Source organism: Salvelinus fontinalis, chromosome 3, assembly GCF_029448725.1.
Source record: "Salvelinus fontinalis isolate EN_2023a chromosome 3, ASM2944872v1, whole genome shotgun sequence".
NCBI lineage: Eukaryota > Metazoa > Chordata > Actinopteri > Salmoniformes > Salmonidae > Salvelinus > Salvelinus fontinalis.
In genome coordinates, this window is record NC_074667.1 from 71,207,557 (window position 1) to 71,225,698 (window position 18,142).

Here is an 18,142-nt window from a genome sequence, read left to right on the forward strand (position 1 = left end):
CCCAATAAAGCCATTGGTCAACTGCAAAACACACATGGGTACCTACAAAGACCAGACAGAGAGCACACATTAAACCGGTTTTAAGGTTTCTGCACTGGCTGCTTGTGAGATTTGGAATTAATTTTAGGATTATTCTATTGATTATCCAATACATGTCAGACATGCTTTTAAGTTCTGTACCCAGTAGGTCCCTCATGTCCTCTGGCCTTTTAACTATCCCAAAGCCTAGGACCAAGAGGCATGGAGAGGCAGCCTTTAGTTACTATTTACCCCTTATTTAACTAGGCAAGTCAGTTAGGAACAACTTCTTATTTACAATGACAACCTACCGGGGAACAGTGGGTTAACTGCCTTGTTCAGGGTGTAGAAAGACAGATATTTACCTTGTCAGCTCTGGGATTCGATCCAGCAACCTTTTGGTTACTGGCCCAACTAGGTTACCTGCCACCCCTAACCACTAGGCTACACGACCATTTCTATACCACTGTCAGCTTCAGTACACAAGGGAGTTCACCCAGAAGGGGGATACTGCTGCACAGTCGGGTCTAGAAGCATTTCGTTACACTCGCAATAACATCTGCTAACCATGTGTATGTGACCAATACCATTTTTTTTTTGTATTTGGAAAGTGGCTCTGCATGGAAAAAGACACATTCGACAACAGGTGACACGAATGTTAATTGATGAGGCACGGCCCAGCGGGGAGGCAGGCAACAACCCTAGGTCTGTGGTGATGTTGAGAGAGGGCTGGGGTGGGCTAGAGGCTTGAAGCCTGGAGGTGCTGACATGGGCAGAGGGGATGGGAATTCTCTGGATGTCTGTCAGTCAGCTTAGCCTGCCAATTTACAAGAGTTCCTAATGACACTGATGCTGCTATTGTCTTTCTCTCTCATTAAAATGTAAGAGGAGCAAGTAAGTAAACAACGGAACATATGAATCCATGTTCAGGCAGAGGTCCACCTGACTTGCCAGTCATTTTCAAGGGCAGAGTATGACGGGCCACTGTATAACACTGATGATACTAGAGAACAGATACTGGACATGACAAGAGCAGTTAGCTATTTAACGTTACTGCCGTCTATAGTTAGTTAACGTTATAACAATCACGGTTCATGTTTATAATTAAGCTAACATTAGCTAGCCATCACAGACATTGCAGTAACAACAACCAAACATTGCAAAGATCTTTAGATTGTAAGTAGTTAGCTGATACCATTGTTCGTGGATCATCTGACGTTAGCTAGATAACTAAACAACGTTAGTCACATAGCTAGCCTTGTTACCAAAATATGTATGTTAATAAACCAATATATTTTAGATTAGCTCAGCCAGATAGCTAGCAAACCAATGTTTATGGCAATGTACGCTTCACAGCTAGTTAGTTACACATTAAACCAACGTTAGCAAACGTTGTTTACTTACCAGGTTTTGTGAATCCTCAGTTTAACAGATGGAAGCAAATCGGTGAAATCCCAGATAGGAAGGCAAACAAGACAGACCCCTGAATGAAGTTGTCGTTCCCGAAATAAAATTACCTAGCAGCTAACGTGTAGCCTGTGTTGCTGCAGTTTAACTAGACGCTAGACTAGCAAGCTAACGATAACTAACTTTAGCTAGATCTGGATAACTAACGTTAATGTAGCTAGATAGAATGTACTTGCAACCTGAGACCAAGTCTCCAGCTAACTGTTAGTTAGCTAGTTAACGGTACTCTGGTTAACCCTTAGCTAACGTTAGCTAGCTACGATAGCGTAGCTAAATGTCGGAGTAAACACACGTTAACTAGGTCATTTACTGTACAAGCTAGCTAACATTCGCTTGGCTAGCTAGTTAGAAGCCAGTTCGCTTCTGGCATTGTTGTTTCCCCCTGGGTTAGCACAATAGCTAGCTAATTTGGGTTCTTCAATTTAGCCAACAATATATGTGTCCCTCTCCCGTCTAAAACCACAACTCAACCCAACAATAATGTCAGCCCGTAAAATCGACCATCATCATCACCCTCATAACATTACTGCGCTACCACTAGCTATCTACAAAATGTTTTATGTGGCTTAAGTGAAAGTTGGCAACCAGTAGCTAATGCTATACAATTGTGAATCAGTTTGTAACCCAAGAAATTATGTAAAAAAATCAAAATGTTTGGACACTGACAGTTGCGCTCGGATAATTTCACGAAGCGCTGTTGCCACCTAGCGACAATGCTGGGTGGTGAAGCTCTCAACTTCCGGTTGCCTTTTTTGAATCATTAGTTTCTAAATAAACGTGTTGTAGGTAAATCCGCACCAGCACAGTTTATAAAAACATTTACTTATTCAAGAAAAAATTTCTTATTCTAAAGAACACACACGCACACAATTTAAAATAAAAAGTGACTGGTCAGGGTCATGTCAGGATGAGCCTGCAGGAAAGGTACCACGTGAGGGAGGAGGTCTTCCCTGTAAACCACAGCGTTGAGATTTCCTGCAATGACAATAAACTCAGTCCAATGATGCTGTCACCCTCCACCTCGATCCCGCTCCAGAGTACAGGCCTCGGAGTAACGCTCATTCCTTCGACGATAAACACGAATCCGACCATCACCCCATGTGAGACAAAACCGCGATATTTTTGTATATAAGTGTGCATTAGCAGGTCAATTCATATGTATGTACAGGAGTAATATTCATTGTTCAGGGTATTGCTAGCAGATATGAGTAGGGACAGATTAATATATCATAGACCCAGGAGCTTTGTTTTTTTTAATGACACTTAATGTTGGTGTTTCCATAATTTTGGCAGATACCTGTAAGTGCTTGTGATAACTTAATCCAGTTATTTTTTGTACTACTGATCTTCTGTTGTTAAATTATGTTCTCTCTGATTTCAGTCGTCTGGGCTCCTGTGGTTGGATAATAAAAAATAAAATAAAAACTTGTTTAAATAATTTTTAAACCTGAGCAGTCACTTTTATATTTTTATTTTAAATGTAACCATTATTTAACTAGGCAAGTCAGTTAAGAACAAGTTCTTATTTACAATGACAGCCTACATGTGCCAAACCCAGATGATGCTGGGCCAATTGTGCGCTGCCCTATGAAACTCCCAATCAAGGCCCGTTTACACTGAACAAAAATATAAATGCAACAATTTCAAAGATTTTATTGAGTTACAGTTCATATAAAGGAATCAGTGAATTGAAATAAATTCATTAGTCCCTAATCTATGGATTTCACATGACTGGGAATACAGATATGCCTCTTTTGGTCACAGATACCTTAAAAAAAAAAAGTAGGGTCGTGGATCAGAAAACCAGTCAATATCTGGTGTGACCACCATTTGCCTCATGCAGCGTGACACATCTCCTATGCACAGATTTGATCAGGATGTTGATTGTGGCCTGTGGAATGTTGTCCCACTCCTCTTCTATTGCTGTGTGAAGTTGCTGGATATTGGTGGAAACTTTTTGTTTTTTTAGCTGTACAGAGAAAACAGAGCATCCCGAAAAGCTGCTGTGTTGTAACCAGGTCAAAAATACAGACCTATGGATCGCAATGCTCCGAGGTAGGGAAATAGAGCGTGGGAGAAGAGCCCTGTGACTTCAGGCTATTCAGCGTGGGAGAAGAGCCCCGTGGCTTCAGGCTATTCAGCGTGGGAGAAGAGGCCTGTGACTTCAGGCTATTCAGCGTGGGAGAAGAGCCCCGTGGCTTCAGGCTATTCAGCGTGGGAGAAGAGCCCTGTGACTTCAGGCTATTCAGCGTGGGAGAAGAGCCCTGTGACTTCAGGCTATTCAGCGTGGGAGAAGAGCCCTGTGACTTCAGGCTATTCAGCGTGGGAGAAGAGCCCCGTGACTTCAGGCTATTCAGCGTGGGAGAAGAGCCCCGTGGCTTCAGGCTATTCAGCGTGGGAGAAGAGGCCTGTGACTTCAGGCTATTCAGCGTGGGAGAAGAGCCCCGTGGCTTCAGGCTATTCAGCGTGGGAGAAGAGCCCCGTGACTTCAGGCTATTCAGCGTGGGAGAAGAGCCCCGTGGCTTCAGGCTATTCAGCGTGGGAGAAGAGGCCTGTGACTTCAGGCTATTCAGCGTGGGAGAAGAGGCCTGTGACTTCAGGCTATTCAGCGTGGGAGAAGAGCCCCGTGGCTTCAGGCTATTCAGCGTGGGAGAAGAGCCCTGTGACTTCAGGCTATTCAGCGTGGGAGAAGAGCCCCGTGACTTCAGGCTATTCAGCGTGGGAGAAGAGCCCTGTGACTTCAGGCTATTCAGCGTGGGAGAAGAGCCCTGTGACTTCAGGCTATTCAGCGTGGGAGAAGAGCCCTGTGACTTCAGGCTATTCAGCGTGGGAGAAGAGCCCTGTGACTTCAGGCTATTCAGCGTGGGAGAAGAGCCCCGTGACTTCAGGCTATTCAGCGTGGGAGAAGAGCCCCATGGCTTCAGGCTATTCAGCGTGGGAGAAGAGCCCCGTGGCTTCAGGCTATTCAGCGTGGGAGAAGAGCCCTGTGACTTCAGGCTATTCAGTGTGGGAGAAGAGCCCTGTGACTTCAGGCTATTCAGCGTGGGAGAAGAGCCCCGTGACTTCAGGCTATTCAGCGTGGGAGAAGAGCCCCATGGCTTCAGGCTATTCAGCGTGGGAGAAGAGCCCTGTGACTTCAGGCTATTCAGCGTGGGAGAAGAGCCCCGTGGCTTCAGGCTATTCAGCGTCCACAGCCCAACAGCCAGACTCCACAGCCCAACGGCCAGACTCCACAGCCCAACGGCCAGACTCCACAGCCCAACGGCCAGACTCCACAGCCCAACGGCCAGACTCCACAGCCCAACAGGCTCTATACTGAATTTGATATTATCAAGTGGCGGTTGGGCATTTGTTGTTTTTCGAATCACAGACTTTAGAGTTTTTAAGATGAATCAGATAAAAGTAGCAGTGGGTTGAAAATAGCGGACATTCAACATGATCAGTGATCGGTTATCATTCTTTAGAATAAAGAGTCAAGACATGAGGACATATGGTTCATTTATTTGAAAACAGTGGTTGTGTTGTTGTGGATTGATTTGGGTTGACATTATCCTCACCAATAACTTGATTACTAAATACATTGTGCACTTTAAAAACAGAGGAGAACAAAATGAACCAAATCGTTTCCCATAAAAGTCCTGTTTGCAAATTAATTGAGTTTCTAAAGTCATTTCTGGCTGTGACTTATCTTTCAGCCTCATAAATACATTCTACAATCACAGTCAGAAAAAATATAAAAACTCTCAGAGTGAGCTATGCTTAAATACTATTTGAAATAATTTAAAACTGTGCTTAATTGACTGGGCCTTGTTGCAACGGAACCAATAGAAAAAGCCATACAAGTGCAAACCCTTTAAAAGTATTTGAACCCAGCTATGGTGGTGTGAAGATAATAGTGTCTTTACCAGGCTGTGACAGAATAGACTACATCGTTACCAGGCTGTGACAGAATAGACTACATCGTTACCAGGCTATGGCAGAATAAACTACATCGTTACCAGGCTGTGGCAGAATTGACTACATCGTTACCAGGCTGTGACAGAATTGACTACATCGTTACCAGGCTGTGACAGAATTGACTACATCGTTACCAGGCTGTGGCAGAATTGACTACATCGTTACCAGGCTGTGACAGAATTGACTACATCGTTACCAGGCTGTGGCAGAATTGACTACATCGTTACCAGGCTGTGACAGAATTGACTACATCGTTACCATGACTACATACATGTACAGCAGACTCATGAGTTAAGTGGAACAACATTCTCTCTCTCCCCCGACAGCTCACATTATCGACAAAACATAATTTAAACAAACTCACAATAAAGAAAACAGGTAAGTAAAGGTATTAATTTAACTCAACAGTAAGTTGAGACGCCAACTGAGTTCCTTTGTGTCTGTCGGTGAAATCAGTCTGCAGGCCTACAAAAGGCTGCATGAACGCCAGTTGCCCATACCTGGGTTAGCTAATAGCTAACATCTCGAGCAAGTCTGCCATGCTAAAATATACTAGGATCACCTTTAGAACTTGTTTAGGTTAGCTAATAGCTAGCATCTCTCTAGCGTGCCGTGCTACAGACAATGACCACCTTTAGGTTAGCTAATAGCTAGCATCTCTCTAGCGTGCCGTGCTACAGACAATGACCACCTTTAGGTTAGCTAATAGCTAGCATCTCTCTAGCGTGCCGTGCTATAAACAATGACCACCTTTAGGTTAGCTAATAGCTAGCATCTCTCTAGCGTGCCGTGCTATAAACAATGACCACCTTTAGGTTAGCTAATAGCTAGCATCTCTCTAGCGTGCCGTGCTATAAACAATGACCACCTTTAGGTTAGCTAATAGCTAGCATCTCTCTAGCGTGCCGTGCTATAAACAATGACCACCTTTAGGTTAGCTAATAGCTAGCATCTCTCTAGCGTGCCGTGCTATAAACAATGACCACCTTTAGGTTAGCTAATAGCTAGCATCTCTCTAGCGTGCCGTGCTATAAACAATGACCACCTTTAGGTTAGCTAATAGCTAGCATCTCTCTAGCGTGCCGTGCTATAAACAATGACCACCTTTAGGTTAGCTAATAGCTAGCATCTCTCTAGCGTGCCGTGCTATAAACAATGACCACCTTTAGGTTAGCTAATAGCTAGCATCTCTCTAGCGTGCCGTGCTATAAACAATGACCACCTTTAGGTTAGCTAATAGCTAGCATCTCTCTAGCGTGCCGTGCTATAAACAATGACCACCTTTAGGTTAGCTAATAGCTAGCATCTCTCTAGCGTGCCGTGCTATAAACAATGACCACCTTTAGGTTAGCTAATAGCTAGCATCTCTCTAGCGTGCCGTGCTATAAACAATGACCACCTTTAGGTTAGCTAATAGCTAGCATCTCTCTAGCGTGCCGTGCTATAAACAATGACCACCTTTAGGTTAGCTAATAGCTAGCATCTCTCTAGCGTGCCGTGCTATAAACAATGACCACCTTTAGGTTAGCTAATAGCTAGCATCTCTCTAGCGTGCCGTGCTATAAACAATGACCACCTTTAGGTTAGCTAATAGCTAGCATCTCTCTAGCGTGCCGTGCTATAAACAATGACCACCTTTAGGTTAGCTAATAGCTAGCATCTCTCTAGCGTGCCGTGCTATAAACAATGACCACCTTTAGGTTAGCTAATAGCTAGCATCTCTCTAGCGTGCCGTGCTATAAACAATGACCACCTTTAGGTTAGCTAATAGCTAGCATCTCTCTAGCGTGCCGTGCTATAAACAATGACCACCTTTAGGTTAGCTAATAGCTAGGATCTCCTAATGTAAGGAAACAACAGCGAGTGCCTATTCAGGAGACTAACGTTACAGAATGCACAATGACCAGCATATCTGTTATACATCGTACATTTCTGCCATGTAGAATACAGAGGCATGCCAGAGCCATACATGTTATATGTACGGTATAGAAACCCGTGTTTCCATCTGCAGTGCTCTGTATGTTTCAGCTGACTGACTACACCACTAGAGAACGAGACTAGCACCCTTTTAAAACATAAAAGCCTTTTTTTCATGAACACAATACATAATATATCTGGTCTATCACCACAATAACTAATTCCGCATCCAATTAAAACAGGGATTAAACAAAACAATTACACCTTTTTTTCCCCTGCTGGGAAAAGAAATAACTACAATATTAAATAATAATATCCAGAGTGTTTTTTTTTTAAATGTACTAAAATAGGTGGGAAAGTTAAACCAGTTTGAGTACATCAAATGCAGTAGTGCAAATGTTAATTTGTTACCCCCTTCCTGTCTCCTTCCCAACCTCGCCCAGATTCATCCACATGGTGAAGCCGTGGGACTTACTGCCTCTTCAGTGTGTGTGTGTGAATACGTCGGTGTGAGGGGGGCCATAGTTCTACTCATCAGCGCTCCCACCCGTGCCCATCCCCCTCTCTACATCCAGTATCATCTCTCATCATAAGTAGGGGTACTGTCCCAGCCGTCGAGGGCTGAGCTGGTATGCGCTGTAGGTCTCAGCACGTGGCGTGACACTAAGGGATCCAGCAGTAAACTGGTGTTGATAAACTGCAGGAAGACCCATCACCACCCCCACCGAAGACTCCTTCCTGCTTCCTGCATCCCTCCGGGCCAATCCCGAGGTACCGCAAGGGACGGTGGGTGGGGCATAGGTGGACGGGTGGCCACGCACCAGGAGCTGGGAGGCAGAGGCTAACGCAGCGGACGCAGGGAAGGTGTATAGACTAGGGGCAGAGCTTAGAGAGGACACTTCCTGGAAGGTGTAGTGGGAGTTGGGGCCGGGGGGGTAGGTTGCCCGGCGACGCAGTTTGCCGTGGGAACGGTCCTGGGACGAAGAGGACGAGACTACAGGCTGTAAAAAACAACAATAGAATAGAAAATGTTATTGTCCATTACAATATTTCACACATCAAGCAACAAGACACAAATAGACAATAATATAGTACTACACATTTCTGTCTATACTTTATCTGAAGGTTGCACCCTCTTGAAAATCCCAAGAGCCCTATACATTCTGGGAATTCTCCATTTTGTTTTTTCCAGGTTTCAGTTTTTTGCTTTAAAAAGCACACTTAAATAGCAAACCCCCCCCCCCCCAAAATGGGAGGATTTAAGTCCACAACAATGCTTAAACCACATCAAGATACTACTTTTGAGGTCTGGGGATAATAGACATGTCAATTTTGGGGTGTAGTTACTCTATAATTCCACTGTGCACCAGTCAGAGTCTTGGTTAGTAGTATTTCTGTAGCGCTCATGTGATTGCGCTCATGTGATTTCTGATGTATCAAATACTTATGTCATGCAATAAAATGCAAATTAATTACTTAAAAATCATCCAATGTGATTTTCTGGATTTTTGTTTTAGATTCCGTCTCTCACAGTTGAAGTGTACCTATGATAAAAATTACAGACCTCTACATGCTTTGTAAGTAGGATAGAGAATTGAGAACACTCTGTGGCTTGGGTGACTGGAGTCTAACGATTATCCGGAACCTTCCGTTCACACCGCCTGATATATAGAGGTCCCGGATGGCAGGGAGCTCGGACCCAGTGATGTACTGGTGCCGTCCGCACCACCACCTGGTATAGAGGTCCTGGATGGCAGGGAGCTCGGACCCAGTGATGTACTGGGCTGTCCGCACCACCACCTGGTATAGAGGTCCTGGATGGCAGGGAGCTCGGACCCAGTGATGTACTGGGCTGTCCGCACCACCACCTGGTATAGAGGTCCTGGATGGCAGGGAGCTCGGACCCAGTGATGTACTGGGCTGTCCGCACCACCACCTGGTATAGAGGTCCTGGATGGCAGGGAGCTCGGACCCAGTGATGTACTGGGCTGTCCGCACCACCACCTGGTATAGAGGTCCTGGATGGCAGGGAGCTCGGACCCAGTGATGTACTGGGCTGTCCGCACCACCACCTGATATAGAGGTCCTGGATGGCAGGGAGCTCGGACCCAGTGATGAGCTCGGACCCAGTGATGTACTGGGCTGTCTGCACCACCTGATATAGAGGTCCTGAATGGCAGGGAGCTCGGCCCCAGTGATGTACTGGGCTGTCTGCACCACCTGATATAGAGGTCCTGGATGGCAGGGAGCTCGGACCCAGTGATGTACTGGGCTGTCCGCACCACCTGATATAGAGGTCCTGGATGGCAGGGAGCTCGGACCCAGTGATGTACTGGGCTGTCCGCACCACCCACTGTAGCACCATGCGATCGAGAGCGGTGCTATTGCCATACCAGGCAGTGATGCAGCCAGTCAAGATGCTCTCAATGTTACAGCTGTAGAACTGGCCATAGCCTTAGAGTTGTCTGTGATAGCTGTGTGTGTATGGTAGCCATGTTACAGCTGTAGCCATGTCCTTTAGTTTAGCGCCAACCTCTGTGTTAACCTCAGGGCTTTTGATTGGAGAAGCAGTGAACCTTCACTGTGGGGACAACGTCGATGATGCATTTTCTAATGAAGCCGATGACAGAGGCTCGTTGACGTTATCGGTGGAGTCTCGAAACATACTCCAATCAACGCTAGCAAAGCGGTCCTGTTTTGTGATGACCATTTCTCAACAGAGCGAGTCACAGATGACCATTTCTCAACAGAGCGAGTCACGGATGACCATTTCTCAACAGAGCGAGTCACAGATGACCATTTCTCAACAGAGCGAGTCACGGATGACCATTTCTCAACAGAGCGAGTCACGGATGACCATTTCTCAACAGAGCGAGTCACAGATGACCATTTCTCAACAGAGCGAGTCACGGATGACCATTTCTCAACAGAGCGAGTCACGGATGACCATTTCTCAACAGAGCGAGTCACAGATGACCATTTCACAACAGAGCGAGTCACAGATGACCATTTCTCAAAAGAGCGAGTCACAGATGACCATTTCTCAACAGAGCGAGTCACGGATGACCATTTCTCAACAGAGCGAGTCACAGATGACCATTTCTCAACAGAGCGAGTCACAGATGACCATTTCTCAACAGAGCGGGTCACAGATGACCATTTCTCAACAGAGCGAGTCACGGATGACCATTTCTCAACAGAGCGAGTCACGGATGACCATTTCTCAACAAGGCGAGTCACGGATGACCATTTCTCAACAGGGCGAGTCACGGATGACCATTTCTCAACAGGGCGAGTCACGGATGACCATTTCTCAACAGAGCGAGTCACGGATGACCATTTCTCAACAGAGCGAGTCACGGATGACCATTTCTCAACAGAGCGAGTCACAGATGACCATTTCTCAACAGAGCGAGTCACAGATGACCATTTCTCAACAGAGCGAGTCACAGATGACCATTTCTCAACAGAGCGAGTCACGGATGACCATTTCTCAACAGAGCGAGTCACGGATGACCATTTCTCAACAAGGCGAGTCACGGATGACCATTTCTCAACAAGGCGAGTCACGGATGACCATTTCTCAACAGAGCGAGTCACGGGTGACCATTTCTCAACAGAGCGAGTCACGGATGACCATTTCTCAACAAGGCGAGTCACGGATGACCATTTCTCAACAAGGCGAGTCACGGATGACCATTTCTCAACAGAGCGAGTCACGGGTGACCATTTCTCAACAGAGCGAGTCACGGGTGACCATTTCTCAACAGAGCGAGTCACGGATGACCATTTCTCAACAGAGCGAGTCACAGATGACCATTTCTCAACAGAGCGAGTCACAGATGACCATTTCTCAACAGAGCGAGTCACGGATGACCATTTCTCAACAAGGCGAGTCACGGATGACCATTTCTCAACAAGGCGAGTCACGGATGACCATTTCTCAACAGAGCGAGTCACGGGTAACCATTTCTCAACAGAGCGAGTCACGGATGACCATTTCTCAACAGAGCGAGTCACGGATGACCATTTCTCAACAGAGCGAGTCACGGATGACCATTTCTCAACAGAGCGAGTCACAGATGACCATTTCTCAACAGAGCGAGTCACTGATGACCATTTCTCAACAGAGCGAGTCACGGATGACCATTTCTCAACAGAGCGAGTCACGGATGACCATTTCTCAACAGAGCGAGTCACGGATGACCATTTCTCAACAGAGCGAGTCACGGATGACCATTTCTCAACAGAGCGAGTCACAGATGACCATTTCTCAACAGAGCGAGTCACAGATGACCATTTCTCAACAGAGCGAGTCACAGATGACCATTTCTCAACAGAGCGAGTCACGGATGACCATTTCTCAACAGAGCGAGTCACGGATGACCATTTCTCAACAGAGCGAGTCACGGATGACCATTTCTCAACAGAGCGAGTCACGGATACCTTCTTGTTTGAGCTTCTACATGTAAACAGGAAGCAGGAGTATGGATCTGATTTGCAGAATGAGGGAAGAGGGACTGCCTTGTATGCTTTTTTTGTGGGTAGAGTAACCGTGGTCTAGGACTTTATCGCCCCCTAGTGGCGAAGGAAGTTGGACATCACGTTTCTTAATGACGAGGAATTAAAATGGCCGGCAACCAGATCAGCAGACTCCGGGTGCAAGTTTTCCTTCTTGTTTATAGCCTCGTACAGTTGGTTAAGTGCCATCTTATGGTTAAGTGTCATCTTATTTTTCTTGTCCCGAGGTGGAATTTATACAACAGTCATGATAACAGATGTAAACTCCCTCAGGAGGTAGAAGGGTCGGCATTTGACCATCAGGTATTCCCGAGACGGGTGAACAATAGGTCGACACTCCGCTCGACTCAGCAACCAATTATTGTTGATGTAGAGACAAACCCCTCCCCTTCTCCGTCTGCAACGCAGATTTTATCGGGCCCTACATGCCCCTGTAATGTGAAATATTCACTAGTAAAAGAGAATGCTATTGGCTGGCGGACTCACCTGGCTGAGGTTGAGAGGATGTGATTGGCTGGGGACTAGCCTATGGCGGTTGCTGCCGTCTCCAGAGCTACAGGGATGCCGATTGGCCAGCTTGTGCTTGATGTAGGAACTCTGGGGTTGCACTGGAAACCAACCGGGAAGAAGGACGGTCAGTAACCGAAAGGTCGCTAGTTCAAAACCCAGAGCCGACAAAGTGAAAATCTGTCAATGTGCCCGTGAGCTTGGCCGTGACCTCACTCTCCGAGGGCATCTCAAGGGCAGCTGGTATATGCAACAACAAAAAACATTTGCAATACACAAATAATAATCAAATTATTTTCACCCTCAAACTGGTTTTAAACCATTCTCTATTTGTGTACTGTGTGTTTGTGTGTGTGTTTGTGTACTGTGTGTGTGTTTGTGTACAGTGTGTGTGTTTGTGTACAGTGTGTGTGTGTGTGTTTGTGTACAGTGTGTGTGCGTGTGTGTATTTGTGTACAGTGTGTGTGCGTGTGTGTATTTGTGTACAGTGTGTGTGTGTGTGTGTGTGTGTATTTGTGTGTGTGTATTTGTGTGTGAGCCCTGTCACCTGTCTCAGTCGGCTGGGTCTTTACAGACGGTGCGACCACGGCCAGTGACTTGCCTCTAGACGTCCCCCCTCCAGGGAGGTGTGTGCGGGGGAGGGGGGTGAGGGGGCTGGTCGTAGAGGAGTCAGAGTCGTGAACCGTCAAACAGCTGATCACGTTAGTCCTCTGAGCCGGACCACAGCTGGTTCACAATCACACACATACATTAGACAGAAACAAACAGTCGGCAGATACATTAGATACTAACAAGAAATTAAAGACAGATGGTATTGGTGGTAGAGAGGATCATCACTTCCTAGTCCATTCACATCAGCAGTTCCTACAGGGTTTCATACGTTTAGAGATTTAAATACAGAAACAAAAAGTAGGTTTTCTGATCTCTCTTATATTTCTCAGATGTAGAACAAACACTTCAGAACAAATTTCATTTAGATGCTTTCGTCCATGTAGTCAATGTGTTTCTATTGGCTAATAGCAGTAAGGACTATCTGTTATTCAATGTGTTTCTATTGGCTAATAGCAGTAATGACTGTCTGTTATTCAATGTGTTTCTATTGGCTAATAGCAGTAAGGACTATCTGTTATTCAATGTGTTTCTATTGGCTAATAGCAGTAAGGACTATCTGTTATTCAATGTGTTTCTATTGGCTAATAGCAGTAAGGACTGTTATTCAATGTGTTTCTATTGGCTAATAGCAGTAAGGTCAATCTGTTATTCAATGTGTTTCTATTGGCTAATAGCAGTAAGGACTACTAATCAACAGATTAGTTAGCAACTACAGACCGTCTATATCGTCTAGAACTATTCACTTAAAGCGGCGGCCCAACTGCTACAGTTGTTGATGATTGGATGGGAGACGAGACACACCTGGCGGGGTGGAACTTCCTCTCGTCCTCCCCGTCTGAGTGGATGGTGATGACGCTGCCCGCCGGGCTGGGAGTGTCCGAGATGATGATTGGCTGAGAGAGAGACGCCACGCTGCAGATGGGCGGAGTCAGCACGGCGTTGGTGATTAGGGATACACCGGACACACGCCTGGACAAACGCGCACGGCAAAGAAACAAATTTAGTATTCCCAATCTGGCCTCATTCCCAATCATACCATCATGGTCACCTAATCATTCCCAGCCTCCAATTGGCTCATTCATCCCACCTCCTCCCCCCTGTAACTATTCCCCAGGTCGTTGCTGTAAATGAGAATGTGTTCTCAGTCAACTTTACCTGGTTAAAATAAGGGTTAAATTAAAAAATTAAAAAAAATAGTTACACACCTTTACTATTCCTGATTTCAAGGACGAAGACATTCAGTCAGGAAGCAAAACACATTTGTGGAGTCCCTGAAAACGTAACTTTTCCAGCTGTTACTAGTTATTACACGTTACTAGTTGATGGGCCTAACCAGCTACTACACTGAACAAAAATATAAAAATGCAACATGTAAAGTGTTGGTCCCTGAAATTAAAACATCCCAAAAATGTTCAAAACTCACAAAAAAAGCTTATTTCTCTCAAATGTTGTTCACAATTTTTTTACATCCTCGTTCGTTAACATTTCTCCTTTGCCAAGATAATCCATCCACCTAACATGTGTGAGAAGCTGATTAAAACAGCATGATCATTACACAGGTGCACCTTGTGCTGGGAACAATAAAATGCCCCTCTAAAATGTGCAGTTTTGTCACACAATGCCACAGATGTCTCGAGTTTTGAGGGAGTGTGCAATTGGCATGCTGACTGCAGGAATGTCCACCAGAGCTGTTGCCGGAGAATTTAATGTTAATTTCTCTACCATAAGCCGCCACCAACATCATTTAAAGAATTTGGCAGTACGTCCAACCGGCCTCACAACCGCAGACCACATGTAACCACGCCAGCCCAGGACCTCCACATCCGGCTTCTTCACCTGCGGGATGGTCTGAGACCAGCCAATCAGACAGCTGATAAAACTGAGGAGTATTTCTGTCTGTAATAAAACCCTTTTTGTGGGGGAAAACGGATTCTGATTGGCTGGGCCTGGCTCCCCAGTGGCTGAGCCTACGCCCTCCCAGGCCCACCCATGGCCACACTCAGTCATGTGAAATCCATAGATTAGGGCCTCATTTATTTATTTAAATTGATTGATTTCCTGATATGAATTGTAACTCAGTAAAATTGTTGAAATTGTTGCGTGTTCCATTTACATGTTTTGTTCAGTGTAGTTGATAACTGTAACTAGTTGTTGTGCCACTATTCATTCAGTTCCTTCTCTTCCAGTCAGTCGTACCTGGTGGTCCTGCTGTTGCCACGACCACCCTTAGCCCTCTTCCTCGCTCTGCTCCTCGAATTAACCCCAAGGTTCTGCTGCAGCACTCCGCTGTACTGAGATCCCCTACACACACACACACGATTTGCAGTTTTTGTACATTTCCCATGTCTATTAAACCAGGCAAACTCAAACAGGTACAGATAAAGTATTTGAATCAATTTTTCAGAAACCCAGGTCTGTTTCTCTTTTTTCTGGGATAGTTATCCTGTGAAGTGATCTGGGTAAGACTTGTTTTCTGACGGACTCTTTGATTTCTGAGCTAACAGACAGCTATGTAACCATGGTGATGACCCTACCTCCAGCTGTGTGTCTGCTGGGCTGTGTCCGGAAGGAGTGTCTCCACGGGAGACTCCGTGACAACCGTCTGGTGGGTGGAGCCGTGGATGGCCACACCCGGAACCTGCTGCCATGACGACGGGATCAGGATCTGCTGGGTACCGGCTGGCCAGGCCTGCTACAGAGAAAAACAACACAAAATATTTGGTCGTAAACGATCTCCAGACGTCTTGGCGCGTTCAGTGTGACAGGGTCTAGGCCTGCCGATTTAAGTACCGCTAAGTACATTCGTAGGCTCTGACAAAGTTTCTGGCAGTGTCAGAATTGTTTTGCCTTTATCGTGTAGTGGTTTGATTTAAACGTTTACATGCTTGTACACGAATAAAGATTTCCCTAATAATCCTGTTTAGGCTACACACATCATAAATTAGGCTACCTGATGGGATTTTGATTAAATGCAACAAAAAAAACGTTCTACCACAGCGACAGTTCAGACACAAAGATGCCTACTTTCCGTTTGTCCTGAAGCAAAGACAGGCTGGCGCTGCGGATGCTGTAACCTGCGCCGATCAAAACACACCGCTGCAGTTGACAGAGCGTTGGCTAAAGTAGCCTCTCAAGCCAATCGTAGAATGTGACGACAGAACTGAAACAAGTCGTACAATCTGGCCAGGTTGATATCATGACGTTAACCACTTAAGGTCGATTTCCCCACGGAAATCTAATTAGCATAATCACCAATCTTGATAAAGTTGACGGTAGAGAAATAAGTTTTTTATTTTTATTTTTTTTTGCATTGGACACATCTCAATCCACTGCGTCCGCCATTGTCAAACTTCCGCATCTCTAGACGTCTGTAGCGTCCGAGCAGTTTGGCCTAAAAAAATATTATGACCACTCTCTGGAAAGACTCTCACAAACACGATGGTGTTCTCGCTTCGCTCTTATCTCTTACTTTTTTTTGTAATTTCTTGTTGGTTATATTCTTAAAACTGCATTGTTGGTTAAGGGCTTGTAAGTAAGCATTTCACTGTAAGGTCTACACCTGTTGTATTCGGCGCATGTGACAAATACAATTTAATTTGATTTGAGAGGGGAAAGGAGGTAGTTAAGAGCAGGCAGAGAAGTCAGCCACATCATCACGCCTTCATGCCCTCAGCACAGTAGACCTACAGAGAGAGAAAATGAATGATAGAGTATGTATTTAAGTGTTTTACCAGCACAGAGGCAGTGTGCTCCAGCAGGGTGGGGAGTCCGGCCCCACAGCCCAGCCCCAGGAGAAATGAGTACTGGGGGGCTAGCCCTGCTACTGTGGGGGGGTTGGGTTGGAGGGTGGCTACCATCAGGGGTGTGCAGGAGCCCTGGGGGAGGAAGGGTGTAGGGAGGAGGGGATAGGGGAGGAAGGGTGTAGGGAGGAGGGGATGGGGGAGGAAGGGTGTAGGGAGGAGGGGATGGGGGAGGAAGGGTGTAGGGAGGAGGGGATGGGGGAGGAAAGGTGTAGGGAGGAGGGGATGGGGGAGGAAGGGTGTAGGGAGGAGGGGATGGGGGAGGAGGGGATGGGGGAGGAAGGGTGTAGGGAGGAGGGGACGGGGGAGGAAGGGTGTAGGGAGGAGGGGATGGGGGAGGAAGGGTGTAGGGAGGAGGGGATGGGGGAGGAGGGGATGGGGGAGGAAGGGTGTAGGGAGGAGGGGATGGGGGAGGAAGGGTGTAGGGAGGAGGGGATGGGGGAGGAGGGGATGGGGGAGGAAGGGGTGGAGGAGGACGACGGTTAACTCAGAAGGTCCCGACTCACTTCATGGCAGGATACCCTCTCTTAGTGGCAAATACTAATTACTTTAGACCTGCGGAAGTGGACTGATGATTGAGCACACTAAAGTTAGTCTATAGATTGATCAGGGTTGTGGGTTGACTGTGGACTGTTTGAGGTTAGATTGATAGATCTGGGTTGTCAATATGAAGATGATTTTAAAAAACTGGCTAATCCATGGCTGAGAGATCTGACAGAGGTCTGACAGAGGTCTGGGAGAGGAGAAACTGTCTGAGAGGTCTGACAGAGGTCTGGGAGAGGAGAAACTGGCTGAGAGGTCTGACAGAGGTCTGACAGAGATCTGACAGAGGTCTGGGAGAGGAGAAACTGTCTGAGAGGTCTGACAGAGGTCTGGGAGAGAAGAAACTGTCTGAGAGGTCTGACAGAGGTCTGGGAGAGGAGAAACATGATGATCCATGGCTGAGAGGTGTGACACAGGTCTGGGAGAGGAGAAACAGGCTGAGAGGTCTGACAGAGGTCTGGGAGAGGAGAAACTGTCTGAGAGGTCTGACAGAGGTCTGGGAGAGGAGAAACTGTCTGAGAGGTCTGACAGAGGTCTGGGAGAGGAGAAACTGTCTGAGAGGTCTGACAGAGGTCTGGGAGAGGAGAAACTGTCTGAGAAGTCTGGGAGAGGAGAAACATGATGATCCATGGCTGAGAGGTGTGACACAGGTCTGGGAGAGGAGAAACAGGCTGAGAGGTCTGACAGAGGTCTGGGAGAGGAGAAACTGTCTGAGAGGTCTGGGAGAGGAGAAACAGGATTATCCATGGCTGAGAGATGTGACAGAGGTCTGGGAGAGGAGAAACAGGCTGAGAGGTCTG

The 18,142-nt window shown here is 46.4% G+C and overlaps 2 protein-coding genes across 4 annotated transcripts in view; both read right to left on the reverse strand.

The window, feature by feature from the left end:
• The window catches only part of LOC129851377 (inositol hexakisphosphate kinase 1-like), a 129,460-nt gene extending 127,280 nt beyond the window's left edge, over positions 1 to 2,180 (reverse strand). The window contains exon 1 of the mRNA XM_055917880.1: positions 1,423 to 2,180. The gene's annotated coding sequence lies outside the window, so the exon portion shown is untranslated. The remainder of the gene's footprint in view (positions 1 to 1,422) is intronic.
• A 2,786-nt stretch (positions 2,181 to 4,966) lies between these two features.
• The window catches only part of LOC129851378 (homeodomain-interacting protein kinase 1-like), a 37,640-nt gene continuing 24,464 nt past the window's right edge, over positions 4,967 to 18,142 (reverse strand). The window contains exons 11-17 of one of the 3 annotated variants that reach the window (XM_055917882.1): positions 16,731 to 16,874; positions 15,534 to 15,691; positions 15,196 to 15,300; positions 13,801 to 13,968; positions 12,935 to 13,113; positions 12,367 to 12,488; positions 4,967 to 8,360 (exon numbers count right to left, since the gene is read on the reverse strand). In XM_055917882.1, coding sequence (XP_055773857.1) covers positions 7,947 to 8,360; positions 12,367 to 12,488; positions 12,935 to 13,113; positions 13,801 to 13,968; positions 15,196 to 15,300; positions 15,534 to 15,691; positions 16,731 to 16,874 — 1,290 coding nt within the window. In that variant the 3' untranslated portion in view covers positions 4,967 to 7,946. The remainder of the gene's footprint in view (positions 8,361 to 12,366; positions 12,489 to 12,934; positions 13,114 to 13,800; positions 13,969 to 15,195; positions 15,301 to 15,533; positions 15,692 to 16,730; positions 16,875 to 18,142) is intronic. The other 2 variants (XM_055917884.1, XM_055917883.1) reach the window with 2 other exon arrangements.